Source organism: Taurulus bubalis, assembly GCF_910589615.1.
Source record: "Taurulus bubalis genome assembly, chromosome: 5".
NCBI lineage: Eukaryota > Metazoa > Chordata > Actinopteri > Perciformes > Cottidae > Taurulus > Taurulus bubalis.
The window spans coordinates 17,547,464-17,566,431 of NC_136593.1; the positions used below are offsets into that span (position 1 = coordinate 17,547,464).

General features: G+C 46.8%; 1 protein-coding gene across 1 annotated transcript in view; it reads right to left on the minus strand.

Annotated features, from left to right (window-relative positions):
• Positions 1-931: 931 nt before the first annotated feature.
• Positions 932-18,968, minus strand: part of magi1b (membrane associated guanylate kinase, WW and PDZ domain containing 1b) — a gene marked incomplete at its 5' end in the record, with an annotated part of 118,718 nt that continues 100,681 nt past the window's right edge. The window contains 9 exons of the mRNA XM_079218201.1: positions 932-2,855; positions 5,641-5,779; positions 7,645-7,788; positions 8,584-8,671; positions 8,835-8,928; positions 12,092-12,295; positions 14,142-14,519; positions 15,360-15,552; positions 16,105-16,196. Coding sequence (XP_079074327.1) covers positions 1,657-2,855; positions 5,641-5,779; positions 7,645-7,788; positions 8,584-8,671; positions 8,835-8,928; positions 12,092-12,295; positions 14,142-14,519; positions 15,360-15,552; positions 16,105-16,196 — 2,531 coding nt within the window. The 3' untranslated portion in view covers positions 932-1,656. The remainder of the gene's footprint in view (positions 2,856-5,640; positions 5,780-7,644; positions 7,789-8,583; positions 8,672-8,834; positions 8,929-12,091; positions 12,296-14,141; positions 14,520-15,359; positions 15,553-16,104; positions 16,197-18,968) is intronic.

The window sequence follows — 18,968 nt, forward strand, 5'->3', positions numbered from 1 at the left end:
CACAGATTGTGTCCATGGGGTAATCTTGAATGCATACTTCTGAACATATGGTATTAAGTACCTTGGCATGCGTTGAAGCAACTGGAACAAAGCGCAGAAACTTGTTTCATAGTTCTCTGCATGTTAAAGCAGACATATGGGCATGCATTGAGGGAGTGAGGAAGGTTAACATGACCTTAACAGTCATGCACGTGCCCTCTTGCACATTTAAATGGCGGCATCTCAAAACTGAATCTATCTTGGATTGAAAGCAGCAGTTGCAAACGCACGCTGTGCCTCCTCTGTCTCTGAGTCTCAGCATCAAGCGACGCCCAGACGACACGTTTAATTTCTCTGCAGCAGTAAATCCCTGCCGGCGTTCACAGGTCACCAGGAGTGACCACTCGGTTCTCTGCTGTTTTCCTCTCCTCTCCCCAGAGACACGCACAGCCCTCCCCATCAGCTCTCACATACCTCTGTCACCGTCCTGAAATAGGGACGCAGCTTCTCCGCTGTCTGTTCTCTAATCTTTCAGCAAAGAGAGCGGATACAGGAAGAGGAGGAAGTGTTGAGGAAAACAGGAGAAATAGGGCAGAGAAAAGGCACAAATCAAAGTAAGCAGTGAGAGGAGGAACATTTTTCAAGAAGGGTCTATCCAGGCTTTGATGTTGTGAAAGGATGGGAGCTCCGTGCTTTACTTTTCTTCAAAGACTTTATTCCCACACACACACACTTTTGGGAGGCCTGCGATAACAATGTCAGCCTCTTTTGTTTGCCCAAATGATGAGAGCTGAGTACTCTACAGACTACCACCCAATATCTGTCTTGCTATAAGATTCACACTCCCATGTGTATTATTCCCCTGTTTGGAACCATAATGACTTAAATCTAAAGGGTTCCAATGGCTGTGAAGCAAAAAAAAAAAATAAGGACAAACTTGTTCATTCGTTGAATATATTATTTTATTTTAACATCATCATCATAGTTTAACTTTTAATTTCCCCTCATTCATTTAAAATGATCACCTCTGAATGTACACATACTGCAAACTGTCAAAAATATACAAACAAATGCAGGCTTGTGCTATAGTCTGGTCAAATGTCTAAAAAACAGTGGCACTGGGGAGGGGAGAGAGATAGAGATAGATGGAGAGAGAGAAAAAGAGAGAGAGAGACATTGAAACCGGTAAAGACATGCACAGCATCATTGTGAGCACCAGTTACATGATCAGGTGCGTGGTACTTCCATGGGATCCTCGTGGAAAAGTACATATACATTTCATTATCTGACAGTGCGGCACAAAACGCCCGTCACTTATCAAATCAAAAACAAAATGTTGCTCGTTAATGGAACTGTTAGGCACATCATTGTTTTTTTATGGTTTTACATTTTCTGCAAAAGTCAGAGTTACTGTAAATGTCGAATGCTTAACCAAAAACAAGAAGGAAAAAAAAGGGGAAAAACATACAAAATAATAATAATAAAAAAAAAAAGTTTTCAAAAGTCATTTTGGAATCACTGTCTTGTTAGTAACTCAACATTGTTACATAAAGTGTGTGTGTTGTCTGGTGTGTGTGTGTTCATAATTGGGTGCATTTCTGTAGAACCAAGTGGTGACGTAAATGAGTACTTGAGGTGTTTGCGGGTGGTGGTTTTGATTGGCTGGCAGCCGTCCATTCAGATGCTCAGGTCTTTGGGGTTATCCTTGTAGGTCTTCTTGGGCTCCGGCAGGGCGGATGAACGACTGCTGCCGGTCTGCAGCGTGCTGTAGTACTCCCTCACCTTGGCCGCTACAAAATTGTCATCGTCCTCTTCGTCCTCCGAGTCGTCCCTCCTGGAGATCCTGATCGGGGAGATGTCTCGTCCCAGGCTGCGGGCTCGGTACTGCGGCGCGGGAGAACTCTCTCGACTGCCGTAGCGCCCGTCCCTCTCCGTCCTCTCAGGCGAGCGCCCCCTCAGCAGTGAGCTGTACTTCTTGAAGGCTGAATCAGAGTCGGGGGTGCGCACTCTGGGCAAGGTAGCATCTTTGAAGGCGTCTCTCTGGCCGCGGGACGCCACGTCCCTCAGCAGGCTGTCCCCCTTGTAGGCTCTCTCCATGGAGGAGGCCCTCATCAGCAGACTGTCCTCCCCGTACAGGCGCTCATCCCTGCGTGGCGGCGGTAGCGTGGCCTCCCTGTTCAGGCGGTCCATGGCCGGGGCCTCACGGAGGACGCTGTCATCAAGAGTAAAGCTGAGCTCGGGAGTCCTGGGGGGCTCCCTCGATACGGCCTTGTCCCCGTTGGGCTTCTCGTTGCTGCGGCCCCGTCTCTCTGGGGAGGCGAAGCGGCGGTAGGGATCTGAGGAATGGGCGTGGCGTCTGGTTGGGGAGTGGTGTCGAGAGCGGTGGGGGGACCTGTGGCGGCGAGGCGAGCGGTAGGGAGAGCGTTGGCGTTGAGGAGAGGAGCGCTGACCGCGGTGTTTGTCGGGGGAGCGGCCGTGTCGGCGTCCGCCATGGCGGCTATCCAGGTTGTTTTCTGCACTGCGCGACCGGCCTTGCACCTTGTCAGGTGAGCGGTGGCGGCTACGGTGCTGCCCGCTGGAACGTTGGCGGTTGCCTTCACCTCCCTTGTCATCCTTCTTCTTTGACAGCTTGTTCTTATCCGTGGACTTCCTCCCCTTTTGTTTTCCCTTGCTGGTTTTCTTGTTGGGGGAGCGGTGTTTGGAATGGTGGTGCTTGCCGGTGCCGGTCGGCTCCTTCTTGCTCCGGGATGGTTGTTGGGGTTCTGGTGGGTAGCTTGACTCCGATGGCGCGTTGGTTGAGGGCAGGGCGCTCACTTCCGCAGCGTTTTGTAACCCTGCGGCTGGGTCTGCTGCGCTGCCGTCGTTGGGGCTGCCGTCTGTAACAAAGTGTGACATACAGACGAGGGCACGGGGATCAAACATGCATCGAGACTCGAAAAGAAACCCATCTGCTCTCACATCGACCATGCCCAATCATCCAGACATGAAGCCGAGAACATTTCCAATGGAAGCCATTCTGATGTTAATGCTAGCAAAGATGGCTAGTTGTTAGATGGCACAGAAACAGCCGATGGTAAAAACATTAGTGTGCTTTACACATGAGAATAAAAGGCAGTGACAGAGAGGCAGCCAGTACTTGTTGCCCACAACAAACCGGGGTCACCTCTCTGAAGCAGAACGGGACGCGGCTGGTCGGGCGGCTGGAACGGAGGCCGGTCACAGTGCTGCATGTTGATGATGCTGCTTGATTGTACTGATTAGCCATGCTCTTTCATGCGCTGCCATGATGCCTGAGACACTTTGTAAATGTTTAAAGCAACTTCAAATGCTCAAGATGAGATCCAAAAATGATTGCTGTGCTGTGCAGTAACGGTGTGTGCACTTAAGGTGGCATTTTACTAAGCCAAGAAGAATAAAACAATTCAGGAACATTTTTACCTTTTAGGAACTGCGCCGTTAGTCTCACTAAATCATCTACACATGCAGCTGCCACAATGCTTTGTTTATCAGATTCTTATGAGTTATCCGACCCATTTCTACTTGTAAATATGTCTTCAGTTCTACATTTAACTGCAGGAATACAACTACAACTGATACTAACAATAACAAAGAGGATGTTCTTTTACGGCCTAAAGCAGGGTAAATAGCAGGAACTAATTAACATGTTGCATTTCACCCTTGAACGTGTCGCCCAGAGGTTGAATGCAACCGGTGCTAACATTTGCATAAAAAGTATCCATAACGGCGGCTACGGCAGCGGCGGCACTGGCAATGGATTCTGGGTGGATGGATTTGTTTGTATGGCGTAGAGCATGGGCACATGTGAGCTGAGGCCACATCACACAGAGATCAGGATGGCGAAAGAGCGAGACGGAGAAAAAGAAAGTGAGGAGGGAGAGCCAGACGACATGGGAGGACAGTTACAAACCGTGGTCTGATTTTGGAGGACAGAGGCCTCCCCCATCTTGTCATTTCTCATACATGCAGTGAGATGGGGAACGACCATCCCTGAAGGAAGACAAGAGCCCAGTGCAATACAGGAGGAGAAAAAGAGAAGAGCACAGGGTTTAGATCGCTCGCAACCAACTTGAAGGAAGAAAAGGAGAATTATTGTGTTGATTTTTCAATGAAAAAAAAGTGTTTATTTGATCATTGAGACAGTCCAGGAAATTGCCCAAACCCTTCAGTGGAACCCCTCAGTTACAGAGAAAAGTCCTAGAACCAAGCGCACACACACTCTGACACAGTAACCCACACACACCTAAACATGTGGACAAAGAAGCAGCAGAAACCCAGAACCAAAGACAATAAAGACAGTGAGACTCACACCCACAACAACAGCGTATGAAGCAGTTTCACATTGCTGACAGAAATCAAAAGAAATACAGGCAAAGACTGTCAAAGGTTGTGCCAACTAAAAAGTACAAACAATGATCCAAAAATATACAAGTTCACATGATGTCATATTGGTGCAGGTTAAGACGGCACATTCTTAGCGCAAATTAAATTACATTGACGAACTTTTCAAGACTCCACTTAAAAAAACAAGAGTAACAAAAAGAAACACATTTAAGATGACTCGTGAATATCAATCAAAACTGGTCAGTACGATTTAAAAAAAAAAGAAGAAAGGTTCCATAAATATTATGGAAAATAGACAATAGAAGAAGAAAAAAATCCAATTTACACTTTTGACAAGTTCATGCAGCAATAGACTTTTATCCATTAATATGTGGCTTTGATCATGGCTCTGTACACGGAAACAAAAATACTTGTAAAAATGCCTCTATTCTTTTCATCACTGTACAAAAACGTCTCTATAACTGGAGCGATTCTTTTCGGTTCTGAATGGGGATGGGTGGCGTTCCTATCATCACAGCTTTTCAATGACATTAACAGTGTGGGTGCAAATAAAATCCATGGATTAGTGAGTAATGTCAAACACAGTATTGTGAGATTTTCCTCTTTAAAATAGCACAAAAAAAAAGCATCAGATTGCCTTTTCTTTTCAATACAGTTCTCACTTACAACCCTTAAGAGTTCAGTAGCTTACATTCACCTTCAATAAATATCATAAATACGTTTGTGTCACGTCCTAACCAAAGCTGCGAGATGTCCCATTTTATCATGGGATGCCAAGAATCAAGTTTTCCTTTTCCTCCTAACGCCAAATATGTGTTTAATGAGGATGTGGAGCCCTCGTACTCACAAGAAACCCTGATGTCTCACTACTCTGGTCATTCAAACCTTGTAAACAGTTTCTGCTTTCATGGAGCACTGAAATCAGACCCACCACCTTTCTGTAAAGTCCCAGCAGAGTGCTCTTGCTCACTGGCCAGAAGGTGAAAAGTGACAGCGGGATGACATGGAAACTGAGAGCAGGTGACAGCAGGAGGGGGCGACAGCATCCGGAGGAGCGAGCTCCACCTCTGCTACCCCCTCCAAAAAAATCCCAAAGCCCAGTAGTGACCGCCACCAGAAAGAGACCCAAGACCAACCAACCCCTCCCCCCTGCCTGGTGGGTTTGTCCCAGGGATGGTTGAAGGGTCCTGGGAGGGTAATATAGTTCTTTCCCCTTCGACCCACCACCGTCCACTGGGTGTCCCCCGGCTCAGGGTGTGAAGATGGGGGAGAAGGGAATGTTTTCGTAGATTGACCCACCATATTCAGGCACAGAGCCATCACCCCTCTTGAGCACCAGATGGACACGCCGGCCTCCACTCTTGATGAGCTCGATGGCTCGCGCGTGCTTCATGCCCTTGGTACTCTCGCCGTTGATCTCCAAGATTTCATCGCCGACCTACGGAGAAGGAAGAGGCCCGGGGAGGGGAAGGGAGCGAGGGAGGAAGCAAAAGGTGGGAGGCAGAGAGTCGTGACGAAATGACAGGTGAAGAGGAAGTAAACCAGAGGGGCGAAGGAGAGACAGCCAAAGCCAGAGGAAGGAGAGGAGACAACAGAGCGAGGAAGAGTGCAGAAAACAAGTGACAGTGGGGGGAGAAAGTACACAAGAGGGAAGATGACAGGCACGAAGGTTCAAAGGGACACGATGGCAGCAGAAGGGAAGGAAAGGGGGGACAGAATGAGGAAAAGTTACATGTCAAATCCTCTGAAAGACAAATCGCATTAACGTTTTCTAAATCTACAGTTTCCAGAGAGGGCAAATTGCGTCGAAAAAAAAAAGCAGCAACTGTGATGCTGAGAGAGGAAAACGAGGGAGAGAGGGAAACAGGAGCCAGAAGCTTCCCGGTTCTTTGCCTCTACGCCTCAAGTTATCCGACAGCGTCTGTCTGCGCCGAGGGAATTCCTCTCTGGCAGAATATGGATCTCTCTCTGACACCTCTCTCCCATCACAGAGCTGCTCCTATTAATATCTCTGCTAATAAGGTGCACAAGCACAAATGTATATTATGTGCTAATACATGCACACCCACACACTTCCTCGGTGTAGCATATTAACATAGACCAGAAAGTCACTTATAGCTCACATGCAAACAGTAACTGCCGACAGTTATATCACATGCAAACACATCAATTAATCACTTTAGCTCTCATGGTCTATTCAATCAAGCAGCCCAGGGGCAATGCTGCTGACTTCAAGCTGTTCATCAAAGTAAAGGTTAAATGTTACATTTTTATGACAGCTTCTGCAGCATGCATGAAAGCCACTTAACAAGCTAATAGACAAACATTAATCAATTAAAATGTATTTATTCTCTTCGCAGGTATCCTCCATGACTCTGCAACGTTTGCCTTGTGTTTTGATATTGCAGTCACACAATGAACCTCTTGTGTGCTGAAGCCTGGAGGTGGCCTTGTTTGTATTCAGTGAAGCATAGCTTGCAGTAATTGGGGGGTACATTATGCACAAGCAAATTTATTGATAGATAATATTATTCTGATGGCTGTAAAGTCTATGAGACAGTATCATCAGCCCCCCTTGTTAATCAACACAGTCAACTGGCTTAGACGGCACCTGAGAGTAGGGAATTATCAAACCAGAATCAGTAGAGTACATTAATCTCTTTGGAGACAAGTTGTTGTGCTAGAAGTGTAAAAATGCGCAGCACTGTCCAAACCCCATATCTCCAGCTTTGGTGTTTTTTCAGACAAATTGAAGGATTAAGTGTTCCTTTATGTGGTGAGAAAATTCTCCAACTTCTTGAGTTAAATAAACCTTTTAAAAACCCACTGGATTATCTGAAATGCACTGTTGCAAAACTGGAAGGACGTTTCTGGAGACACAAATGTCTCTCCATGTATTCTACAGACTTATTGCAAACCCGTGTATGTGCCATAATAAGTCAAAACAGTCCCAATGGACAATGGGCCCCAAGAGATCTTTTGGGTGGATCCAAAGAAAGCAGCTTAATAGTGCTCTAATGTAATTTATTGTTTACTTAAAGTATGACTATTGACAGTTGCATATATCCTTCATTCAAAGTAAGTCCCATTGAGCCTGATGACATCATCCGGGTCATTTTATAATATTAGAAAACTCCTCGAGAGGCACAGAGGACTTCATGCAACTGTTTTTCAGGGTATGGGTATTACTTCCTCGGACAAGTAAACTGAATAAATGTCTGTGGCATCTACTGGGACTAAACAAGGCCTTATATTTGGAAACACTAGACGACGTTCTGGCGTGTGAGTACACATCGTTCGTACCCTCATCTTTCCGTTGCGGACAGCTGCTCCGTCCTCAGCTTGCCTCAGCACGTACAGGTCCATGTTGTATTCTCTGCCTCCCCGCAGGCTGAAGCCAAAGCCTTTGTTGTCCCGGTCCAGGTCCACAGAGTAAAACTCAGCATCCTGATAGAAAAAGACCACACAGACAGACACACACACAGAAAGAGAGGGAGGGAGAAAGACACATTTTGCATCAAGGTTTGTGATCCAGATTTGAAGTGTGTGTGTGTGTGTGTGTGTCCTTTGAAGTGGGGTCCTATTTCAAGTGCATGGGACAAATGCCACCTTCAGGAAAGTCATACCTATCTGAAAGGTGTACCAGGCTCCGTGTGTGTGTGTGTGTGTGTGTGTGTGTGTGTGTGTGTGTGTGTGTGTGTGTGTGTGTGTGTGTGTGTGCGCACATGCATATGCTCAGGTGGTATAAGGATGCTGAATTATTGATGCTTTGGGCTCTGGGCCGGGCACCACAAGGACAGGCAGACAGCCACAGCAGCTCCCGTCTTCACGCTCTCCTAATCTCCTTTGCTGCGGGATCAATGCTATCTGAGCGAGCCATCTCCCAACCGCCAGATTAATTCAGCAATGAACACAGTGGGCTGAGGGGTTACTTTGAAAGCAAACAGGCTTTCCTTAATGCGGAAAGTCCGATAACGCCGGCAGGTAGAGGAAAAAGGAATAATAAATAAATAACAATGCACTTTGCTTGTCCTTGGGAAAGGGGGTGGCTACAGTATATCGGTTGATGCATGAAGAGACAGAAGGATCGGGTGCTCCAACAGCTGGATGGATGGATGAAAAGGCCGGTGTGGGGAGGGAGTTGTCGGAATGGAGATGGAGAGCGCAGATTGCTGGGTGTTTTATGAAGACATGAAATGGACGGGTGTGTGAATGAAGGATGACTGGAGTGTCCTTCCTTACCTGAGCTGAGACTTGTGTCGGGGGTTGAGGAGGAGGCCCTTGGGGTGCTTTAAATTCAAACGATTCCTGTTTTGGTTTGGTGTTGTTCCTGAGGCAGAAAGATAAAGCAGTCAGTGTCAAAAATAACAATCAGGGATTGAATGTGTTTCCGAGAGTTACAAAGGAATTTCATTTGCATATTTTTGACACTTTTTACTGCCTTTACATTACTTTTTGGCTCAAAACCCTCAATTACCCAGCGTGCCCCTTACCTGGCCTCAGGTGCAGCCTGTTGCTGAGATGTGTGAGTGGTGGTTATAGTGGCGATCTTCTCCGCATTGGTCAACAAAGACGCATTTGATGACTCTGTGGAAGGCGAGAGAAGGCCAGTTATTGCTTTTCATGTCAGACATTTTTCACACAGTCCAAGAGACTTTCTCCCTCATGCATGAATACACAAAACGTTCTTGCTACACTGAGGACATTTTACTGACTTTTGCTTTTTCCCACACCGCGCATAATACATCATCATTTCAACATAAAAATAATCATTCAGCAGCCGTCAGCTCCAAACATTTGCTGACCTACGCGAACCACAGCCAACTTCACCAGCTCCCAGGCTTCTTCCACAAGAATTTTACTGTACAGTGATTCACATCTGTGCTACCCATCACTTTGTGTTGGTGCTTGTAAAATTGCATTTCTTTTTGCAAAAGGTGTTAATCTCACTGTCGACTGAAACTCCGCCTGTGAGCTGTCGAACAGTACGCATGCCGACTTGCAGCCTTGAGGAAGATAAAAGCTCTCTTATCTTAACCCTGCTTCAATCATGTTGTGTCATCACTGAACAACGCTGGGCTCCAATGGCCAGAGCCCACTGTCATTACATCACTCTTGCTGCATAAAGAAACCCATCTTCCCCTATCAACTGTATATCTCTTGGCTAATTACAAGAATCCTTTATTGGATTACAGCTCTCCACTCTCCTCCAAGTCCCCTAATCGTCATTCTTCTCACGGTTCAGTTCCCCTTTTATCTATTTATCTCCTCCAGCAGCCCCCTTAGAGCCTGTTGGCTTAACTGTTTGATTGCCTGTTGACCAAAAGGTTCAAAGTCAACCAGTCAAGCTGCAGCGTGGGTGGGGCTCGCTAGGAGTACCATAGACTGTAAAGATATTGACGTAGTCTCCGTGACGTCACCCATAGGTTTCTCAAAGCTGGAGGGGCTCCAACTGTCCCCATCTTGGCAGTGAAGAACTCTAAAACTGAGGTGGATCTTCGGTGGAGCTGAGGCGGGCTGCCAGCGACCTTTTACGACACCCACCACGCTGTTAATTATGCATTACTTTTATACCTTGATACAATTTAAACAGGTGAAATTCACCCACTGTACGATTGTCATGAACTGGGGTATTAGCTGCAGAGACATTAACCGTTTGTTTGGTACCAGGCTGTAAAGTTTAACATGGCGGTCTATGGGGATTGACTCGCTTTTGGAGCCAGTGTCAAGTGACCATTTGAGGAACTGTAGTTTTTGGCACTTCAGTCGTTTCACTTTGATGAATATTTCATTCCTCAGCACGCGGTCCGTCCTGCATTCATTGGGTTTTCTGGCATCAACCGCAAACTGTGTTACAATCTCACACATTTTCTGTTGCTCATTTTTCACTTTCACTGCCTAAAATGTGTCCCTGTAAACACTATTCTCCCCTCCATCTGCTCATTTGCACTCCTTCCATTCTGTTGCCTCTCTCCATTCATCTCTCTTCCAACTGTTGTCTGTCTGGAAATTAATCGAATAAGCTCCATTTCTCCCCGTCCTTCCGCTCCGCCAGCGACCCACTGCCTCCTTTCTCTATACAGTGTTTCTGTAATTATGCCCTGGCCATATGTCCCTCTTGCCCTGAATGGACAGAGAGAAAGAAGAGCAGGTACAATCACAGGGAGAAATACGGGAGGGGGAAAGATGAGCGGGAAGGCAAAGAAAGGGAGAAGATATAAGAGAAGTGGAGGCAGGGGGCTGTACTACACAATATCCCTCAGGTTTTGCTAAAAAAAAAAAACAGCCACATCATATCAACTCAGGCACGTCTGTCTCCCTTCTCGAACACAATATGAAGCAATGAGGTGTGCTTGGTCTGCACCTCGACTCTACGCTGCAGACATCAGCTTTGATGAAAGTACGCGCTGTTTGTGCAACAGCAGGAAGACTTCCTGTTTTCCTTGTCATTGCAGTATTGAGCATCAGTCGCAAACAAAACACCGTCTGCGTTCCCACGCGGGGAGAGGCGAGCTCAGTGGAAAGGAGCTGAACCTGACTTCACCTTGAAAGAACCTCTTACGATGGTATTAATTCATGTCAGAAGGTTTAGACAGGATAGATCCACACAGAAATGCAGGCGCACTCAGTCATGTGTGAACAGACGCACACAACTGAGAAACACAAGCCACAATCTTCCCCCGTCACTCTCCCCATCTCCATGTCAGACAGCATCTGTTTGTTTGACACATGCACCTAAACACAAACCAGAACTTTTCGATAGAGCATATCTAGTTATTTCTCTCCGACGCCTTCACGCTTGCTCTCTGCGTCTTCTTGGCAGAGCAATTTTGACTCACTGTTCTCATCAAGCGCTCTATGAAAAAGAAGAAGAAAAAAAACTCTTCATCCACGAGAAGTGAGGCGGAAAGCAACGAGCGGTGGACAAATAGCTCCAATTTCTACCAGTGAGCACGTTGACAGGGAGTATCGCCTTCCTCGCGCACACACACACTTAATTAAACAGCATTTGTGAAGCATGCCAGGGTGATCTGTCAGCACAAAGTAGAGAGAGCTCTCAGCGGCACAGCACAACATAAAATGTGCACAAACCTTTCCTTAAAATCACTTTGACAATAGAGACACAGAAACAGAGGAAATTCTGCAACACACACACATACACACACACACTTTTAAAAGTAGCGATTTTGTCAACACAGCCGGAGTGTTTCTATTTGCTTTGAAAGTGAAGAAAGTGGAAGCGTTATATAAAACACTTCAGGTATACATAATAACCACTCAGGAAAGGGATGACTTGTCCTGCTTCTTAAAACCACTCAGACTATGTAATAATACTAACGACAGTTGATGATTTTATTATTTGACTGCCATAAATGTGCCAGTTAGCAAAGCAACTTGCTATGCACTCCTACTATGACAAGAACAAGCTCTTGTAAATAGTATATCAATATTTGGCTGAAGGCAACCAACTCAATGTGTCGGTTGGAAATATCCCACACTGTTGCAAGGACTCTGAAGGCACCTTTTAGGACCCTGTAGCAGGATACCCACCACTCAGTTGTGTGGAAATATGAACACCTTGCAAAGTATTAAAAACTTCTGGAGTAGTCGGGGTCTTAAGGACCACATTTTGCCATGATGACCTGCACACAAACACATGCACAGACTCACAAAGTGTCACGACTGATAACCGGTTATTATAATACACAATCTTGTAAAGTGGAGTCCTCAACTGTCGCTCTCTACTCACCGTCTCCAGGAATGATGCGTAGTGTGACGGTGTTCCCGGCCTCCTTGATGAGGTTGACGATGTCAGAGTGGGACTTGTTGGTGATGGAGACCCCGTTCACAGCCAGGATGCGGTCGCCAACCTTCAGCTTCCCGCAACGGTCCGCTGGGCTGCCCTCGATGATGCGCCCTATTTTGTGGGGCATGGCCACACATGCATTGCCAGCTATGGTCACCATTGACACGTTGTGATGCGCAATTCAGTGCGTTTATGTGCGTGTGTGTTTGGGGTGTGTTGGATTGCGTTTGGAGAGAGAAGGGAAAGGAAAGGGAAAGGAAAGGGAAAGGGGAAAGGAGTAGAAAGAGAGGATCAGAAGGTTAAGGATTAAATTCATAGACAGCCAACAGCCAGCCAAGCTGCAGTCACAGAGAAGCTGATCAGAGAAACGACGCAAGCGTTGGCAAAGAAGGGCAAATGTGTGCTCTGCAAAGAAATGAGAGCATCTGTCATACTATAGTTCTCAGGCTGTGATCTTTTTTTCAAATTAATCATTGGAAAAATTCATTTTCCAACGGGTTCGTCGTCGAACTCTGTCTCATAATTTGTCGAGCTGTTCCAGCACCTACTTTTTTTAAATGGGTGTCATTATTATATTTGCACGAGTCTCTCGGCAGCAGAAAGGTAATAATGAAGGAAATGTGTTGTGTCGTCTGCATCCCAAACACCTGCACCCGCATAAAAGTTGGAGACGACAAACATACATCAGAGCCGACGTCTCACCAACTACCCCGAGGTCTCTCAGTTTCTCTTCCTTACTCTCTCTCTGTCTATCTGCAGTCTGACATCAGTCACTGCAGAAAAAAGGATCGTGCAAGCGCTCCTTCCTTTCACCAATCTTCTTTATAATTTTAATTCATCTTCCCTTCAACTGCTTCTCTCTCTTTTATTCCCCTGACAAACTTGTCCAACCCTGACCCCTCTCCTGTCTTTTTCACTGCATATAGCTGTAAACAATTGAATGGAAAGTAGATGACGGAGGGTCAGGGAAAAAGAGGTGCTGTAACATTTCTGAACAAAATAAAAGGGCTTTTCCAACTACCAACAGTATGCGCGGACTGGTTTCATGTTGCCAATTGGTTTCCATTAGGTTTTATATGTCAGGTAAAATAAAGCTTATCTGCAGGCCCATGCTTTCCACACTGGCCTGCTAAAAGGGAGCTCTGGCACTTTATAAGCCAACCTGGAAAGTTGAGCATTTTCAGTCTACCCACACTGACAGAGATAAGAGCACAGAGGGAAGTGGAATGCCATAGTGGTGTAGGCAGAGAGCCGCGGCAGTAGGGAAAAGAGTGCCCTGCACAGAAAAGAGACAACTAGTTTGTAAAGCAACGTATTCATATGCCAAACAGTAAATACTGGAACATCGGAGTCTGTCAACAATACAATGATTCCTCTATCAGCTAAATGGTGCAAAATAACCTAAAAAGAAAGCGTAGAAAATGTGGTTTTGAGTCAGTGCATCTTCCTGATCTACGTTGTAACAAATACATATTATTCACACCGATCATTTCCCTTATCTATCCAGCTTATAACACTCATTCTCATTAAGTTGTCATTAGGCTTTTAGTGCCAACCTGCTCGGCAGGAGCCATTTAAGTTCAGCTGAATAATACAAATGCCTTATGTAAGCCCCACTTCACTTGTGATCAATTATAAAAAGCCATGTATGAGCGTAGCAGCGGCTGCAGGCGGAGAAAGGGTTTCAGTGTCTTGGCTTGACAGGCTCAGACGAAAATGAGAAAGAAGAACCACTTCTTTGAAGAGAGTTGGTATTGATCTGGTGGGACTGTAAATAGCCAAACCGGTGCTGGTTGTCAGGCTATTTAGTGTCTTAGTGGTTTTTATGGATGATACAAAGGCAGCCCATAAAGAAGATAGGAAGATAAAAGGCCCCAGTGATGAGGAGTGTGTTTCATGTTTTACTGGGTGGAACTGGTTTTTGTAGTATTGGCATGTACAATCAACGGCTGTGTGTGTAACACTCCGAGGAGAAAAGTGTGATTTTTCTTACCGAAGGTGGTGCCAGCTTCGGGCCGCGACACCGACGAGACGATGACGAAACCGAATCCCTCGTTCTCTCCGCGGCGGATCTCTACGTCGTAGGGCTGAAAGGCGGAGGGGGCGTTGGAGATGACGTTGGGTGGCTGAGAGGAGGTAGCAGCGACCGCTGAGGCCACCACGGCGTTCCCGCTGCCGCCCGCACCTCCACCTCCACCCCCTCCCCCGCTGCCGATGCCGGAGGTGGAGCCGCTGCCGGAGCTCACGGTATTGAGGGAGTTCTGGCTGCCCTGTGGGGTGCGCTTCCCCATCTCCTCCGTCAGGCTGGGTGCCTGGTTGCTGCTGTGGTGGGAGGACGCCGGCGATGGAGGCACATCTCCCTCTGCTTTAACTAGACACGGCAGAGGAGGAGGTTGGTGAGAGAGGAAGTGGTGTGGAGAATGAGATTTAAGGAAGGAAGAAAGAGGAAAACATTTTGGACAAAGGGGTGAGACGCGACAGATTCAGGAAGATCGGGAAAAGGCTGAAGATGGCTGGACAGTGTTACATCAGAAGCTCAGGGGATAATGGGACAGAAAGAGGCCGCTGCATAAAAGACACATTTAAATGTTACATCATCTGTACAATCTGAAAAAGCTTGTGAATAAACAGTTAGTACCGATATGATAAAGGACATCTTGGGGAAAAGAGCCCCGCCGTCAATAGCTCCCCTGATCTGTTTTGAACAAAAGATGAACTAAAGACACGGCTCGACAGTACTCTCTGGACATTTCATTCCACATTTAATTTCCTGTACAGCTGCTCGCGGAAGGCGCCTCATATTTTCGTTGCTCTGAGGCAGACGGGGAGCAGCAATGCACTAATGTCTGTCCGTTGTCATTGGGCCAAAGGTTGACCATCCTCTCCATCATATTTATGGGCCTTTCTTTATCGCCTGCTCAGGAGCGGGGTGGAGCTGAGCAGAGCAGTGGAATGGCAGTAATGAGCGTGGGGGCTGGCGTTCGCTCACTGTAGCGGCCGAGCGCAACCAAGCGTTTCACACCCAGACTATTACAGAGGGAAGCAATCCCTGCACATAGCAAGCAGGTTCGAGGGGCAATTACTGAAAGTTCAAATATGTTAACTATGCACTGTGATTGGGTATCTGTTTGACATATTGACCTATATCTCTATCTTTGTATGGTTGCCGATTGGCCCCGTCAGCAGGTCTCTGATCCCTCTCTCTTCTTACCGGCGTAGTTGGCTTTGCGGCGCACAGTGAGGTTGACGTGGCCCTGCTTGGCGGCCTGCTGCATCAGCTGCACCACCAGTTGGTGCGACTTGCCCACCACTGCTGTGCCGTCCACGCAGATCAGCTCGTCGCCGGAACGCAGACGTCCGTCCTCGTCTGCCGCGCCGTACTTCACGATGTGGCCGATGTAAATCTGAAGCGCAAGCAAAGCAGATGGATGATACGTGTGAGACTGCAAAAAGCAAAGACTTCCAAAAGTGTGTCAGGAAAAAATAATAATGAACCTGTCTCTGTTAAAGCATTGTTTAAACAATGCTTTAACAGAGACAGGGATTTTGTTTTATTAAGATATGACAAAATGCCCCAACTTTTCAGCAGGTATAACGTTGGCATGCAGTACTGGTCTTGTACAATTTAAAGCACACTACTACTTCCCAGCTCCAAGGTAAATCATTATTTATTTTTCCTTCAAGAAACGCAGTGCAGGACCGCAGGCCAGTGAATAAGAACAAACAACTTTGCCGCCTTAATAATGAGAAGAAAGAAGTTGTCTGTGATGCTTCTCTTTCCACAGAAGCTGTGTTGTAGAAATCACTGATATGAAGTTGATAATAAGCTCAGACCTCCAAACTGGTGTAAAACCCCATAGATGCTGCTCAGACTAGTACTCTGAATACAGAGTCCATTTCCTCATTCAGGTGACTGAATCTGGTCAGCTGTAGTTTATACATTGAGAGAGACTCACCGGCTCTCCTGGCTCATTGCCTCCGAGGATCCTGAAGCCGAACCCCGTGTCCTTCCTCCACAGGAAAATGTCCTGCTCTTGGAAGTCTGGAACTGGAAAAATCAACAGACCACCGTTAACATATCTACATTAACACCAACGGCCAGCACCAGTGCTGTACAAGAAGAGTTCAGTCCCAGCATGCAGTTCACCATTTAGTAGTATTGCAGCCAACGGTAAGGCCCCAATGGATGCACCCATTGTTTTGTTTTTTTAGGGACTCAAACCACCCGTCATGCAAATATTCATCCTCCCAACTGTTCCAAGCTTTGTCTCCAAGATAGCACTTTGGTGGAAGAACAAACAACTGATCCGTCAAAAGATGAAAGAGGATCTATTTTGGGTAAAGAGCACAGGTATAAAAGATGAAATAAGAAGACAGACTGCCAGAACAATTCAGAGCGCCTTCATTCGTTGGTCCCATAATTAGAAACAATCAGGCTGAAGTTTCACTCGGGAGTCTGAATTAGCATCGTTATATTTTGTTTCAGCTTTTTACAACATTTTCAGTGACGTTCCCACAGACTGGACATTACTATTCCACTGGCTGCTTCTTTTATGAAGTGATGTGTGACATGCAAGTCCATTTCTACTTGAACGTGTTGGGGAGCACTTCCCACTAGATGCTGGAATACGCCATATATTATTGAGCAGAGTATGGCTCACAGTCCAGCCCAAGCCACAGGAGAATACGTCTGTGTGTGTGTGTCTGTGCTAAGTCACTAGAAAGGCGCTGTGCTATAAAAGAGGCATTGCACTGCAGTGAATGACAGCTCATGGTTCATGTAGCAATGGAGGTGGGAGCAGCCTCGGGGGGGCTGCTGGGAGCCAGGGTAGAGACGGGTGAGCCTGCATGCGTGTGGCCTCATCTTGGCGCGTATGCAAGTATGTGCATGCATTCGGATGGTCGCAGCTGTGTTGTACTGGCTGACAAACATGCACCTCTGAGCGAACTCCCTGGGAGATTTCCTTTCGTTCCAACGAGGGCCACTGCTGCCAAGGCCACTGAAGCCACGAAAAGACAGCCTGCTCCCAATCTGTTCCTTCAGTCAACAGTTAAGAGTCCTTCCAATCTATCACAATGGGACTGCAGCGGACCCGGGAGAGGAAGAGTCGGAGGATAACTGTCGCAATCTGCACGGTCAACGGCGGGGTCAACTGGACAGTTGACCCCGCCGTGTGCCCCCCGCAGTGAGGCAACCGGGCGTGAATCGATCGATATTCTACTAAGATGGACGGACCTGCGCCGGGTTTATATACGCGAGGACTGCAAAGTTAAACTGGGAACATGTAGAACCAGACAACAATCAAAATGAAGGCCAATAAAGGATGAGAGAGTTCCCTATCCTTTCTGGCCCAGATTCTTCAGAGCAGGTCTGTGCGAGTTTTCTCTGCGAATGGAAATCGTTCACCCCATGGTGAGTTTAAAGACCTTGATCTCTGCAGAACTTTTCATTATAGCGAAAGCTGCGTGGAGAAATGTCTCTGCTGTGGCCGAGGCCTGAGCCCTGTGGGGTTGCACACAGCAGGATTTTAAGATGAGAGCTCAACACAGAGTGAGGAAACGGAGGATTTACACCTGCTGGTACAGGTCCGCTGGCCTTCCCGTCATTCTCTGTGCTCCCCTTTTCTTTTCTATACCTCAGAATCCCTTGATCTGGCAAAGCTCGACCTTTCTCTTTCGCTTCCCATTTCGCTGTTTCTGGTCCTCTCCGTCCTCCTTTGTGCTCTCTTTGCAGTCCTCCCATTTACTCTGGGCGAACTCAGGCTCAGGTCATATAGAAAACCCCTGTTGAGACTCGTCACCTCGGGGCAGAGTTGTAGACATAATCTCCCCCTTAATATTGTTTTTTTCCGCTCTCCTTTCACGACTCGTTATTTATTTTTAAAAATCAAACGGCGTTGTCCTCTCGGCCCTTCCCGGCGGCTTACCCACACTCAGCCCTCCCCTCCACATTCTTCTTGATCATAGGCATCTAAATAATGAAAATCCTTGACAAGTGTTGCCTGAGAAAGTGAGAAGATGTTCACAGCCCTTTCAGACTCACGGTTTTCCTCTTCCTCTCCTATTTTCTATTTGTTTTTAACCTGACAGTAGAGTTGAGGTTTGTTCTTTTTAATTAGAGCTATCCCTTTGCTTTGGCAAGGCTAGACAAATAGGAGGCGGGTTGGCAATCCAACGACTTCCACTCCACTGCTGCTGCTAATTATACGCCTGTGTGTCTCTTAAAGGAAGTCTAGTGTGAAAGTGTGTCAATGGTGGCAGTGTCGACGATTGGACCACAGTTAAGCCTATAGTAGTCGCTTTCAAACTACTGGACAAAGAACATGTGGGAGACGACGGCTTCTGATGCTGCTCGGAAATCAATGCTAACTTTGTAGCTTTGACGAACTGCTTGAAGAGGAATAACTCAACATTTTTGGGAAATTAATTAATTTACTTTCTTCCTGCTGTGCGTTACATGAGAAGATGGATCTTGCTAAAGCGGAAATTCAACGCATTTCATGTGGATGTCCAATCAGTGTTGTTGGTGAATGTGGTCGACTGAAGCAATACATTCCTCAGTGTGTGCCGTATTGACAGAGAAAGCTCAGTCCACCGCTGCAGAGTCTGTTGTTCCTCCTGCATCTACCGTCATCATTTGACGTGATGCATCATACAGTGTTTTGGCTGACTCAGACGTTCAGCCATATTTATTTTCGAGAGTATACAGCTGAAGAACTGCAGCTGAGAGTCTGAGACCACCGCCGTAGCAGGAGGATATGGCCGACAGGGACAAGAGCAGGAGAACTCAGCTTTCTCGGTCAATATAGCAGACTGAGGA